The sequence below is a fragment of the Cryptomeria japonica genome, chromosome 11, assembly GCF_030272615.1.
Source record: "Cryptomeria japonica chromosome 11, Sugi_1.0, whole genome shotgun sequence".
NCBI classification, from domain to species: domain Eukaryota; kingdom Viridiplantae; phylum Streptophyta; class Pinopsida; order Cupressales; family Cupressaceae; genus Cryptomeria; species Cryptomeria japonica.
Genome location: NC_081415.1, coordinates 684,698,377 through 684,714,270, shown reverse-complemented (window position 1 = coordinate 684,714,270; position 15,894 = coordinate 684,698,377). Strand labels below are relative to the sequence as shown.

At 35.7% G+C, this 15,894-nt stretch overlaps 1 protein-coding gene across 1 annotated transcript in view; it reads right to left on the bottom strand.

Annotated features, from left to right (window-relative positions):
• Positions 1-1,101: 1,101 nt before the first annotated feature.
• Positions 1,102-15,894, bottom strand: part of LOC131038102 (cell division protein FtsZ homolog 2-2, chloroplastic) — a 121,903-nt gene continuing 107,110 nt past the window's right edge. Inside the window, exons 6-8 of the mRNA XM_057970410.2 lie at positions 11,777-11,869; positions 1,618-1,683; positions 1,102-1,521 (exon numbers count right to left, since the gene is read on the bottom strand). Coding sequence (XP_057826393.1) covers positions 1,384-1,521; positions 1,618-1,683; positions 11,777-11,869 — 297 coding nt within the window. The 3' untranslated portion in view covers positions 1,102-1,383. The remainder of the gene's footprint in view (positions 1,522-1,617; positions 1,684-11,776; positions 11,870-15,894) is intronic.

The window sequence follows — 15,894 nt, the reverse complement described above, 5'->3', positions numbered from 1 at the left end:
TAATGTGTTCTTGAAGAATATACAAACTGCAAACAAAAAGAATTTTCTAACGGTAGGTAGCAACATATATCAAGAAACTCCCAAACATTCTATAAGAAAATTACTGGACGTACAGATAGTGTATCCATATGTAAAAGTTTATGGATGGTCCTATTTGGTATAACCAAGGGCTGAAGATGGAGAAACGAACTTGAGTCTTTCTTGCAAAAGCAAAACCCAAAAACCAATTGCCCTCCAGCTGTGGGTTAACATTTTGAATTCTTGTTAAACATTAAAATAGCATAAAATGTAAACAGAAAGTTGTCATGAAGTGGAATATTGGATAAAAACAAATATGAAGTTTGTTGTATTCACATTTCTTTTATTCCACCTCATAAATCTCCCCTATAAGAACAGGTAAGAAAAGCACAATATGATCAACATTTGCATATTAGTGTGAATTTAAGGGGACATGGGAACAACAGAGCGCAACTGTTTATGCCTGAAAGTGTGGACCAAGAAAAGCAAATACTAATTTCCATCTACTCCACATTATGAATCTCCTATTGTGCTCCAGCAAAGCTCTCACACTATATCAGCAAGTAACCAAACACAATTCAAGGTGCTTCATCTATGTCATGATATTATTGCAATAAAGATTCATCTGTATCTTTCTTTGATTTTGAACTGCACTGCCCACAAATACATGCACCACAAACTGCATACATTTACATCCCTACTCAAATAACCAGCTTAAAACCAGACTTGGCTTACAAGGATTAACAAAAGACAAGATAGTAGCAGGTCATTCTCTTGAACAGGAAGAGACCCAAGCACAATGGAGCAAGAGTTGCAGAATGATTGTCTGCCAAGCGTATTTATCTAATATGATCTAAGATAAGGTTTCTTGCAGAGGAAAGAGGGGAGTATCAAATCCAAGAGCTTGGGGAATACATTTAAGTAATTTGATTCCTATTTTTGAATTAGACAAGTTCTGAATTGACCAGGTAGTATACGGTATTGTTCTTGAATTATAGTACAACAGGCTAAGGTGCCATCATCATGGTGTATCTAAGAAGTCTTCACATATTATTTAAGTGGTTGTTTAATGTCCAATCTCACTGATTGATCAAACCTAGTATATGAATAACTTATGCATGGAGTAACAATTACAATGTGGGGTATGATTTATTTATTACCACTTTTTTAACAAGCTACAGAAGCCGAAGGAACAGGGGGAAATTATTCTACACAAGATTCCATGTGTAATAGAACATATTAGCAGCAGCCTTTTCAAACAGAATAAATAGAAAATAGAACAAAATTTAAATCTCACTGTAAGTCCAATTACAACAAAGCAGGAATAAAAAGAAGTACAGAAGCTAAGAGGGAACAATGTCCAGGTTATAAAGCTCTTGGATACCGTGTACGGCCTTTTCTCTTCAGGAATTCAGGTATTTCAACAGTTGCACCATCAGTTGCTACTGAGGAACGACGAGAAGACCCTTGGTTAGCATCTCCATATGAAAACTGTCGTGTACCCTGCAATGGCCATTACATCATGAAGTCGGTAAGCAAATAGAAACATGATTCATAATAGCACAATAGGAATATACAATTTGCAAATCTAAGCACTACCTGTGCAGCTTTTCCTTCTACTTCATCCTGGCCTTTGAATCCCGTTGCAATTAATGTTATACTTACCTGAAAAATGAAATATGACAACATCAATCACCTCTGTAAGTTTCTAAAATAGAAAATGACCAGAATGTGGCCATAATGATTTTGTTGCCTCATCAAAATGGCAAATTTTTCAAGCCTGCAGATAGCTTTTCATGCTTGACCATTCATTTTAGGATGTGCAAAATCCCCAAAAAATAAAGCATTCATCTTTTTCCAAGAATAATATCATTCAAAAAACAGACAATGAAAGATTATTTGTTAATTGCGCATAAATTAAGAATCACTATGATCTTCTATCGTTAAGTATACATTCCATAAATGCACTATAGAAAACGCAATATGGCATTGTTTAACAAGAGAAGTTGAACTGCAAACATATTATGATTAAGACGGGATGCTTTAAAGATGATCAGTAGAAACAGTAAAGCTAACCAGAGTTCCAATTAATTCCTTTGGCTTTAAAGAAGTTCCAGGTCAACCAAGTTAAGTTGGACTAAACAAACTAATAAAGCATGGCTAAAGATTTGCGTTTGCCTACATCAAGCCTAGTAGTCAAAAAGATAGGAATTTCAACCTTCAAAACACCATTCAGCATTCTTCCTCCAAACCCTTCTTAACATTCTGATAGTAATAACTTCAGTGTAAACTTCTAATGACAATGTACCGTAAGTTGTAAGAAGGCCGAAACTACAAAAGTTTCCAATAAATAAATGATTTCAGAAAACATGCTTCCCATGCATTGGCTGAACTTTCCATGTGTTGAAAGACAACAAGGAATTTGTCCTCTCCGAAATGGATATGTCATTCTACAAAATCCAATTTGAGTTTCCTTATCCATGTTTGAAATTCAATTCCCAATGTTTAATAAAAGACCTTCATTATAAGGCACCAGTACACCTTCACATTTGCAGTTCTTCTGCAAAATGTGTCGATATCTTCCTCTGAATCTAGATGGTGGTGGGTTATCTTTCAGATCTGAAAGAGCACAAACATACTTTACAAGGCATTGTCCTGTAAATGTTTCTACAGCCATTTAAAGAATTGGAAAACTTCCTCACATAGATCTCAAACTTTCAGTTGAAATTCATCATGCTAGATGATTTCAGTAATCTGCTAAACGTTTAAAGTAATCTGTTAAGTTTACTGTGCATCTTGTATCGTTACCTTAGCTCCCATGCATATATTACTCCAATCTATCTTTTGGAATAATAGGTACATGATATTCAACTGAGAAAGTTGTAAAGCCTTCAAAAATGGCTAGGTTCTGATCATGTTTGACTCAAACTCGTAGGAGGAGGTGAATGGGACACTTACACATGAGGTCCAGATCTACAGGAAATGAATCCCAAAAAGAGCCAGTTGAAAGGCTGTTGTTACTCAATAAACTGCACAAGATGTTGAAAAAGTCATCTCAGTTCAACAAGGAAATCAGAAATGACCCTCCAAAGCCCACAGCTACTCCAGCATCACATCCCATTAACATAACTGATCAAGACAAATTTTTTCATCTAGAAAGGTTCTAACACAATGTCAACCCTCACCCTGGTCTTCACAATGTGTAGAAGTACTCAACAACTTGTACGCCTAATACCCACAGTGCAGTTGGCATTCCATGCAGTGGCCACCAAGAACTAGCAAGAAACTCCAATTTACCCCACCACCCAAAGATGACTAAAGCAAAGGAAGCATCTGCTGCATGCATCCATGAGCTCCACGTGTTTCTATTGCAATTCACAAAGACATTGAACAAATCCATCCACACCTCCTCTTAAAGTATATGATGAAAACATAAATATGTTTGAGGAGCTCCTTAAAACCAATCATAATGAATAGAATACAACGACATGGGCAGCACAAACAAAGTTGGAAGAAAGGGTGTCAAAAAATGCAGACTTCAATCAAGATAATGAGGATGACAAATTCCATTTCCACCCCCTCAGAGGAAAGGGAAAGGCCTTTCTCTTTTGCCACCAGATCAGCAAGAAGCTCATACAGTGGTGGTACAGTATCATCCACTCTTCAAAGGTCTACTAGCACAGACACATGGCAAACATTTCTAGCAAATGGATTAAAGTATGACACAGATGAAGAGGCATTATATATGCTCACCAGCAGGAGGTAACTACTTCATTTAAGTTCACCTGAGTTAAACCCACTTCTTTGTCTTATTTCCTTCTCAATCATACATGTAGCATAATAATCTTCTACTATAGCATCCAATATTACCTAGTTCCTGCATTCAGTATGTCATAAGGCCTGTCATGTCCCCTTTTTCATTTCGCAGCTATCTAGTTTAGAATGTTGTAGGATGTCACTTGAGAATTAGATGAGATCCTAAATGACCCAGCTTTGTTTTCTTAAGGGCAAGAAAATTCTGGAGGGAGGATTTATTATGTCCCCTTTTCGAACCACAGCTATTTACTGAATGGACTGTTAATGTAGGATTAGCAATTAGATAAGCTGATAGTTCATTTTTCAGTTAAAAATGTATGTTGCATTTTAGAAATAAGGCAGCTCAGTTGTGTCATGCATGCAGGGGCTGAGTGTTTGTGTCTTCCAATTAAGCAGTGGCCAAGTCTTTAGTGCCTATCAGTCAACACCACCAATTGTGGCCTGAACAGTTAACTGCCATTGATTTGGCAGTGTTTGTTTATGATTGCTGATCAACAGTTTTGAGGGAGTGTTGTTCAGTTAACTGCATATGTTTAAAAAATTATTTGTTGGTTAGTTGCCACCGTTTGTGAACTTACTTCCCATGATTGAGGATCATTGGGACCTAGGTCTATTAGACAAAGCATAAGCTAGAAGAGAAGGCATGCTTTGGGAAAATTGACAAACATTCAACTCTCGTTTCAGTGTGTTAGTGGCATTGCTCCAGCGGCAGGGCACATTGGAGACAAAACCCTTCAGGCGTGAACCCATAATCTTGGAGATGGAAACCCTCAAGAGCAGTACATAACTGTCAGAATATAGTTGGTAAGGTAGGAATACCCAGTAAGTTGTATTAGGTTGGTAGACTTCCCTTTGAATGTATGTTGTTAGCAGAAAATTGAAAAAATATAAAAAGGTACAATTGTTGGAGCGTTTTGTGTCTGTTAGTAGGGGTTGCTAATACGTCCAAATCTCTTTCCAGGCAGAGCTGTTTGTAATATTTGTAAAACAAGGCAAACAGATACCAATCTCCTACCAAAATTAGGAAATATCAATTCTCTTAGGTTTTTATTCTTTATTTTTTCCTCTTCGACTGTGATCTTTTGTTATAATTAATAGTAGCAAAGGAAGTCTTCTGCTCTTCATCTTCGGTATATCCTTTTCTATGTCCAAAACATCATTCAAGGATTGATCATGACTTTGGATTGAGACTTGAGAGCCTATTGTACAAAAGATCAAGATATCAAACATTTTTAAGCAAATTGTACACTTCCTGTGGCTTCGGAAAGAGAAGTTCAGATTTGAGGAAGCCAAGATGAGTTGACCTCAAAGCATGTGTGCCAAGTTTATTAGGTCATGAGATACTTCCATTATAAAATCACTGTATATTTATCTAAAATTATATATTATTCACATCATTGTGCACCAAAAGTGTTATCTCATTTAGAACCATGCTGTTAAAGCCATCATTTTCATGTTGCCAGCATGATCGCAAAACATCTCCAAAGCATTTGTGAAGAAATTTTTGTGATCAAACATGGTGTTCTAACTTCTAACTTCTAGCTTCTAATCAGAATCTTCAGCTATTCATGCATCCACTTAACACATAAAGATGTTTCACTCACATAGGAATCATCATTAGAATTATGCATAATCTTCTAGCAATGAACCCTTGGTCTTCTCATGTAAAATATCAACGCTCCTAAAATGAATTAACATTTTCAGTGACCTCTTTTCTCTTTTAATCCTTTACAGTGGATGTGCTTGTGACCACTTGAACACACAGACCTTCATATATTAATCCCTGACAAACATATAAGTTGGAACTATTGTCAACCTGTACTCCAAATTTAGTGCCACTGCATTATTTATAAGTACAAAGGGTTTCCAAAATGACTAATCATGAGCTAAGTTTCCAATTCAGGTATGGTACGTCTACGGATTGTTTTTCCCTGGGTATGGGGAATGTTGTGAAATATGGATCAAAGAAAAATGACAGCGATTCTGGAAGACTGATTGCCGTGAGTTATTGATCGTCTCCATCATTGAATCCGGTTTAAATACAAGAGGAAAGGTTGCCTACGTAGGGACATGTCCCTACGGAGGCAACCGTTTATAACAATTAGTTTGTTTATGTTTAATTTCCAAACTGTATGCTCTGTTAATATATCACTCTCCAGATAATAACCGATTTACCATTAGTTAGATTCATGAGGGCTATATCTTAACACTCCCTCTTAGCAGGAGTGTATCTAAGTAATTTTCTTGGGAGCATATTCTGTCCTGACTTCCGACACAATTCGGGACAACATTTAATATAGTCTTGTCATGACAATAAACTCAATATCATGATATCCCGCTCAGTCGGGGACAATCACTTAAGAAGTCAATCATGAGATGATCACATACTTTAGGATCAAGATATCCGGCACAGTCCGGGACAACAACTTAATGTAGTCAATCTTGACACTTGGTCAACTATTGTCAAGATCGTCACCTTGAAATAGTAACCTTAAACATAAGAAGATCGTCATCTTCTTGAACACAATTAGAATATTGCAATATACATTTTATTTATTTATTCATGAACAAATTACACATGGTAGGAATTTCATCCTAATAATCTCAATTATAATCTAGTCATACCAAGTTTACTTCTGAAGTATTCTATCTTCAATCTTGCAAGTGGCTTGGTGAAGATATCAGCATTTTGTTCTTCAGTAATGATGTACACTAGTTTTATGACATTTTGATCTACCATATCTCTTATGTAGTGATAAGGGATCTCAATATGTTTGGATCAATTGTGAAAAACTAGATTTACTGAGAGCTTGATACAGCTCTGATTATCACAGTGAATTATTGTTGAATTCAGAGTTTTTCCAAATAATCCAAATAATAACTTTCTTAGCCATACCGCTTCACGAGCTCCCATGGAGGCTGCCATATATTCTGCTTCGGTGGAGCTTTGTGCAACTACTGACTGTTTTCTGCTGAACCAAGATATCATAGCAGAACCAAGACTGAAGCAACACCCTATAGTACTTTTACGATCAGTGGTACTTCCGGCCCAATCAGAATCAGAATATCCTTCAAGTTGAATCTCAACATTTTCATACTTTAAGCCAAGTCCGATTGTGCCTCGTAAATATCTTAGAATGTGTTTAGCAGCCATTAGATGTATCTTCTTAGGTTCACACATGAAGTGACTTAATACATTTGTAGCATAGCAGATATCAGGACGAGTATTTACCAAATACATGAGTGAACCGACGATTTGTCTGTAGAGTGTGGGATCTGTAGGTTTTGAATCTTCTGCCTCAATTTTCAGCTTGTGCAAATTAGTTTCCATTGGTGTAGCTAATGGCTTACACTCCATCATCCCAAATCTAGTTAGAATATCTGTGGTGTACTTTCCTTGATTTAGGAAGATGTAGTTTTTCTTCTGCCATACTTCTAATCCCAGAAAATAATGTAGAAGCCCTAGATCCTTCATATCGAATTCTGCTGCCAGATCTTGCTTACATTTCTCAATGAGATTATCCTCTCCTGTTATCAAAAGATCATCCACGTAAAGGACCAATATAATCATATTGCCATTTGAAGCCTTGAAGTAGATGTTGGGATCTGCTAGGTTCTTGGAGTACCCTAGTTTGAAGAGATAGTTGTCTATCCTTGCATACCAGGCCCTAGGTGCTTGTTTTAACCCATAGAGAGCTTTCTTTAGTTTACAAACATAGCAATTTTTATCACGTATGGTGAATCCTTCTGGTTGTTCTATATATACTACTTCTTCAATTGAACCATTTAGGAAGGCAGTCTTTACGTCCATTTGGTGAATTTTCCATCCTTTGGATGCTGCAATTGCAATGATTGTTCTTACTGACGTATACCGGGCAACTGGGGCAAATGTCTCTTCATAATCAATTCCTGCTTTCTGAGAGAATCCCCTGGCCACAAAGTGAGCTTTATGTTTTTCAATACTACCATCAGATGCATATTTGATCTTGAATAACCACTTGGATGAGACAACTGATTTGTCTTTTGGTCTAGGCACTATATCCCAAACATCATTCTTTGGTATAGATTGATATTCTTCAACCATAGCATCTTTCCAAGCCTGTTTTGATAAGGCTTCTCTGACATTTGTTGGTTCAGAATTTGTGAGTTCAGTTAGAAGTGCAGCATAACATTTTAGAGTTCTTGTTCTCTTATTTTCTTTGGAAATTTCATTTGGTTCTACATTATTCTCTTCAATCATTTTCCTTGCCCATAGAGGTCTTTTCTTGTTATTGAGTGTTTCAATATTTTCATCAACAAGAGGTTCAAAAGCTCTTATGATGTCCTCCCTCTCAGTGTCTGAAGGTTTGGAATTTTCTATGATATTCTCCCTCTCAATCTCAGTTATGTGATCTTCTTCTTCTTTAGTAATGTTATCATCCTCAGGTTCTTTGAGTGTAGTGTTTTCTTCAAACTTTACATCTCTACTTATCTCAACAGATTTTTTTCCTGGAATGTAAATGCGATATCCTTTAGTATTTTCACTATAGCCAATGAAGATACCTCTTTTTCCGGATGGTTTTAGTTTTGTCCTCTTTTCTTTAGGAACATGTATATATACGGGACAGCCAAATATCCTTAAATGAATTAAGTCTGGTTTGTTCCCTGTAAAAGCTTCTTCAGGAGTTATGTTTTCTAGAACTGAGTGCGGACATCTTGTTTTGAATGTAGACTGTTGTATTTGAAGCTTCTGCCCAGAATGAAGTGTGTAAGTTTTGGTCATGCATCATGGCTTTTGCTGCTTCAATTATGGTTTTGTTCTTTCTTTCTGCTACTCCATTCTATTGTGGATTATATGGTACAGTATACTCCCTCTTGATCCCAACAGAATTACAGAAGTCTTTGAAGTTGTTAGATGTATATTCTCCCCCATTGTCGGATCTTAACACCTTAATTTTCTTCCCTGACTGGTTTTCTACTAGTGCCTTGAATTCTTTGAACTTAGATAGTACTTCATTTGAGTCTTTGCACTTTAGAAAATATATCCATGTTTTTTCGAGAGTAGTCGTCAACAAAGATTATGTAGTATAAGGATCCAATTAGGGATGGTGTTGACATGGGACCGCATAGGTCTAAGTGAATTAGTTCTAAAATAACTTTTGATTTGTGCTCGCTTGAGGGAAAAGAAACTTTCACATTCTTTCCCAAGGCACATCCTTTGCAAATGCCTGTGTGTTCAGATTTTAGTTGGGGCAGTCTTGAAGTAATCTTCTTTATGTTGGATAGAGCACTATATCTTAGGTGTCCTAATCTTTTGTGCCATAATTCATTATTATTTGAAACTTCAAGATTTAGTGCTTCCTTTTGATCACTGCATAGTTTGTATAGGCTACCATCTCTTGAACCTACATTTATGGCATTTTTGATATTTGTATTTTTAGGCCAGAGTAGAACTTTATCTTCATTGAAGGTAACCCGATATCCTTGATCAGCTAGGCCTGAGATTGAGACTAGATTTCTTTTTATTCCAAGTACAAACAGAACATCCTTTAATTGTAGAGATACTCCATTTCTTAGTTTGATGGTACAGGTCCCAATTCCTTTCACAGGATATGTGGAGTTATCTCCAATAGTAACCTCTTCACTTGAGTGCCCGTTAAGTGTTTCAAACTGATTTCCGAATCCAGTTATATGCCTTGATGCTCCACTGTCTATGATCCAAGTGTTTTTATTTGTATTTATTTCGCTTGATAGGGCTAAGAAGAAAAGTGAGTTTTCTCCTTTGACTTCGGCTAGAGTAGCTTGTGTTTTCTTCCTTTCTGGACAATTCTTGTGAGTGTGCCCATATTTGTCGCATTTGTAACACTGAATTTTAGACATATCTCTTTTCTGATGGTTTTTATTTCCTCTCTTCCGTTTGGAGAACTTTTTCTTTTTGTTGAAGGTATTTGTATTAAGTGCTTGGATTTCTCCTTCTTTATTTGTCCCTAATCCTCTTGAGATTAGTCGAGATTCCTCTTGAATGCACTCATTCTTAAGTTGTTCAAATTTGGGTAAGGGGGGTGTTCTGCTAATACATTGAATGTAAGATTCCCATCAAATTGGTAATCCTCTTAGGGCTATGAGAGAGATTTCTTGATCATCTACCTCATTTCCAATAGTTTGTAATTGGTCTTTTACTTCAGATATCCTTGAAAAGTATGTAGATATTGTATCATCTTTATTCATCTTTATGTTTAAAAGTTGTTGTTTTAAGGTTAACATTTTGCTCGCATTGTTAACTTCATATGTATTTTTAATGGTTTTAAATACTTCATATGCTTTAGGCAGTCTAGCTATAGATGGAAGAATATGATCTTTGACTGAGTCAATAATTATTTTCTTTGCTTTATTATTACGCCTTTTCCAGGTAGATTTCTCTGGTTCATCATTTGGCATGTCTAGATTTTCTTCTATGTAAGACTCTAATTCTAGTTCTTCAAGAATGGCAATGATTCGTATCTTCCAGGAAACGAAGTTGGAGGCTCCTTCGAGTCTATCTTCCACTCTCATATTACTTGACATTTTGAATATTTTCTTAGTTGGATATATCCTCTGCGTATATAGCCTCTGCGTTGATTTGTTATTTACTTCCGATAAATGCTTATGAGTAATATGGCTGTCTAATTTATTCTCTTAATAACCTGGCTCTGATACCATGTTGTGAAATATGGATCGAAGAAAAATGACAGTGATTCTGGAAGACTGATTGCCGTGAGTTATTGATCGTCTCCATCATTGAATCCGGTTTAAATACAAGAGGAAAGGTTGCCTACGTAGGAACATTGCCATACGTGGCAGTTGCCATGTATGGACATGTCCCTACGGAGGCAACCGTTCATAACAATTAGTTTGTTTATGTTTAATTTCCAAACTGTATGCTCTGTTAATATATCACTCTCCAGATAATAACCGATTTACCATTAGTTAGATTCATGAGGGCTATATCTTAATAGGGAAGATATATATATATATATATAAAAACAAATATTAAATATACAATGTTTTATTTTCAAAATATTTAAATGTATAATAAATATTTAATATATTTTAGTTTTAAAATGAAAAAATACCATAACATATAAAGTTATATATAATAATAATTTAAAATCAAAATTAAATATTTTAAAATATGAAAACTAAATTTTATAAATGTCAAAACTTAATATAAAAAAAAAAAAAAAAATTATAGAAAGAGAAAACAATAGCCAGTGAAGGAACGGGAATTTATGCGAGCGGGGTCAATTCTGAAAACGAGAATTTCTGAAAAAAGGATCATTCCCGGATTGTTTCTTTGAAACTTGCCAGGCATTGGATGAAGGCTGTGCTCCAAACAAACCGACATCATACCCAGCAGGCGGACCAGTACCATATCGAACCAAGCGGATACGGTGGGCATATCTGCTGAATCTGGTATTGTAGATTATAAGTCACATTCTGAGAAAAAAGTAAATGAAGCAAAAGCAATGAGAATGATCCTGCCACCTCAGCCCTAAGATACACTGTAAAATGAGCATAGACTGGGTTCAGATGAGTTAGGCAAGACAGATTTCAAACCAAAATAACAGAATTTTTCTTCAAATTACCAGGAAAATGACATTATTGTAACAGAATGACAACTTAATCATGGATTGTCACTCATTTAAAGCATGGATTGCCTTTCTAAAAATTTCACTGAGTGTTCTTGGTTACACATTGATATAGAATAGAATCTATAGCTTAAGTTCAATATGGGTTTCTGAAATTGCCACATGTTCTATCTTCTTCAGGTGTGGATTTGAAAATGAATTTGAATGGTTGTGGTTACAACTGTGTTTCACTTTTAAATTTTTAATACATCATATGTTTTAATAAAAGAGGTTAACTGAAAACACAATAGGATAGATTAGGTACAAAACCTAATAGGATTTCCACAGTCACTTACTTGTCCACTGAGTGATTCGTCTATAACAGCTCCAAATATTAGATTTGCATTAGGATCCACAAGGTCATATATCACCTCAGCAGCAGCATTTACCTGCATATATAACAGTAAAAAATGAATCATAACTAGAACTCATAAAGTAAAAAACTAACATACTTTAAAGAAAAGATTGAAGTACAAACAAAAGATAAGTTATTTATTGTCATGTACCCTAATAATAAAAATACAACAATGGTCAATGGGTTCTTGATCTAGTGGTCAAGTTGAATGGTTCTTAATGAGCCCATCAGGGATCTTGCTGAGCACAAGGCCCTCACATCAAAAGGGATGAGACAAGAATTATGTCGTGGGTGAATTTGGTGGAATGGATACCCCTCAGTCCTTGGCTCTCAGCCAAAAGGGTTGTGCTCCTCTATTGGATAGCTAAAAGTTCTTTGTGGATGATATAAAATCCTCCATCAAAAAAAATACATCAATGTGACAAAAAGTATAACAGATGCAATGCTATCGATTGGAGCCAGCTCCAACCTAATGAAAATGAAATGGTAATAAAATAATAAAAAATACTGACAAAGATACATTCCTATATGAATACGATGCACAACAGTGTAGGGTTTGGAACCAAACTTTTCAACTATACTCTTCGTCAGAATCAAAATTCACTACAGTGTCTATTATATGATCATGAAGAACCTTCCCAAATACGCTTCCTAGGTAGAGGTTTAGTGTAGTCACAAACTGACAATGAAATAACTTTATTACCTTTGCCTAGAATTCTACTCATTGTTGTCTTTAGCATACATCATTTAAGCTGGACTCAATTGTATCTTCAGTTCCTTTAACTTGTCAAGGTAACCCAAGAAACAACAAAAATTAGCAGAGAGCAAGCCTTATTTTTCTGATATCACACTTAATTCGGTTTGGACAATGTAGACATCCTTGGTGATAACAAATATAGAAAAATATAATTCCAAGTTTCTTTAATGTTATCCTTGTCTCAAATATGACTGAGAAGATCTTCAATCACCATTCCAAGAATTCTTTTGATACTCCTCATTTTCCTCAGAATCATAAGCAAAAGAAACAGACCTCTTCTTTACAATGACTAATTAATGAAGAATGAGACTCCAAAATTAGCTCCTCTTTTTCTAGCGAAAACCTTTTAGGTTGGAAAACGCAGACATAATTGGCTTGAACAAATACTGATAATATGATTCCAAGCTACTACAACTACATAGCCAGTTTGAGCTCTGGATCCAGTTCCAGCTCAATTCTGATTTTGATTTTACAAATATCCAACCAGTAATTTGGCTAGGGGTAGTTTTTTGACCTGTGAATTCATCCCAGATGAACCCAGGAGAACCCAGAATGAGTTTGGGAGAATCCATAAAAACCCAAAACACTACTGCAGTTTTTTTTGACAACTTCTTAATTTAGTCTTGCTTATTTAGAATCGTTTTTGGTCTCTGACTTCGGCTAATTTTCCTGGCAGACAGCAGTGATTTTCCCCAACAGACTCACAACTCTCTTTGTTCAGTAGGATCATCTTTATACTGTAATGCACTCACAACCGCTCCCACCTAGTAACAGATGCAATAGCAGATGTAATAGAACTAGTAGATTTAATTTGGAGGATCATTTATTATTCTCAAAGGTAGCAATGAAGGGTGGTGACTCGATTCTAATGAAGGGTGGTGACTCAAGTCTTATGAAAGGTGGTGACCCTTTCACCAATTAAGTATAAAAGAGATCATTCCAATCATTCAAGGGTCACTTATCAATCATCATTCCAATCATTCAAATCAAGCAAACAATCAATCACTAAACCATTCTATCAAATCAACAATCACCTAATCGTCACTCACCAATACCTCAAATCATCAAATCAAAGGAATTCATATATTCAATAAATCAACCATCGAAGAGATCAGATCTTTTATTGATAACCAATTCAGGCATACAGCAGTTTGATCTTGTATCTGTGATTTGGTATGGGTTCCCTTGTGATGTACACAACATAATGAATCTGTTTACGATTGCTCACTGCTGAATAATGTGTACAAAGTCTAGGAAAATGATATTAATATATGATTGCCTATATATATCTGTGTATGTGTGTCTGTGTGCGTGAGAGATAATGTAGGACTCTTTGTATGTTTTGACTAAATGTTATAATCAGCCATGTTAGAGGTTTTAAGGGCTTACAAGGAGGGGAAACAGCGTTCGGATCCTCTTCTAAATACGCCACTTCATGGTGGTGACCACAGGTCTCATGAAGCCAAGGGGGTACAAGGAGTGCTGCCCTTGAGCTTGGAAGGGAAGGATTTCCAGGACACCTTATTGTAAATACACCCCAACCCTCTATCATGGTGGATCACTATGCTAAGGAATCAAATCATAGGAAGTGGAAAAGAATGTCATGATGAAGGGGAACGACTATAGGACACCTCACTAGGTCCACCACCTCATAGGGATGGCAAGGACCACATGGGGCCAAGAGGGATAGTATATCTGCTCTTGGGCCTAGGGTAGAGGATCTCTAGGGCACCCTATCAAGTCACCTTATTTTATGTAGCTTCCCTATGGTTGAATTTCCCCAATAAATTAGAGATATGTTATGATTAAGATTATGTTCCTAACCCTAGTAGGAAAGTTACTTGGAATTGTGATTTTAGGGCAAAAACTAGGGCATTTACAAAAAGGGACATTACAGATGGTATCAAAGCTTTGATCCTACCAGCATGCAGGGTAAAGCTAAAACAATAAGATACATTCCATTTAAAGAGATTTGAAGGTCTAAGAAAGTGATCTATAAACTTAGTAAAAAAAATAAAATCAAGTAGGCCAACATTGCACTTCTATATGGTGTGCCTTCCTAATGTATGCCTTATGTGTTGAATATGATTCACATCATGTTTGATGTATTTTCAGCAAGTTTATTCCATGTGTGTTTCCAAAGCCATTTCATTTGGGGAATCGTCTTGAAAACTCCATCATGATTGCTTGAGGACAAGCAATCCTGGGTGGGGTGGACTGTAATGTCCCATTTTAAAATAAGATTTAATAATAAATTGAAACAAAATAATAGAAAATATAATATAACATAATTAAAAAATAAGTAAGTTAATGAAAGGTCAAAAGGCATGGAATGAAGAGATATGACTCTCAAAATGAGATATAAAAGAGAGAAGAGATTATTTGAAAAGAAAAGATGGAAGAAATGAATGGAAGCATGTGAACCAAGGAAGGATTAATGAAAGAAGAAAGGAATGTGAAGTAGAAAGGTTGTCTGTTTCAAAACGCAAAAATTATGAAAGGTAGTACTTATCAATCATCATTCCAATCATTCAAATCAAGCAAACAATCAATCAGCAAATCATTCTATCAAATCAACAATCTCTTAATCATCACTCACCAATACCTCAAATCATCAAAACAAAAGAATTCATTTATTCAATCAATCAATCATCGAAGAGATCAGATCTAACATTGATAACCAATTCAGGCATACAGCAGTTTGATCTTGTATCTATTATTTGGTATGGATTCCCTTGAGATGTACACAGCATGGTGAATCCGTTTATGATTGCTCACTGCTGAATAATGTGTATACAATCGATGAGAATGATATTAATATATGATTGCTTTTATATCAATCATATATTAATATCATTTTCCTAGACTGTATACACATTATTCAGCAGTGAGCAATTATAAACAGATTCACTATGCTGTATAAATATATAAAAGCAATCATATATTAATATCATTTTCCTAGACTGTATACACATTATTCAGCAATGAAGAATCATAAACAGATTCACTATGCTGTGTAGTGTGTACATCACAAGGAAACCCATACCAAATCTACATACATTAGGAAGGCACACCATATACAAGTGCAATGTTGGCCTACTTGATTTTATTTTTTGACTGAGCTTATAGATCACTCTTTTCGACCTTCAAATCTCTTTAAATAGAATGTATCTTATTGTTTTAGGCTTTTAGCTTTACCCTGCATGCTGGCAGGATCAAAGCTCTGATACCATCTGTAATGTCCCTTTTTGTAAATGCCCTAGTGTTTGCCCTAAAATCACAATTCCAAGTAACTTTCCTAC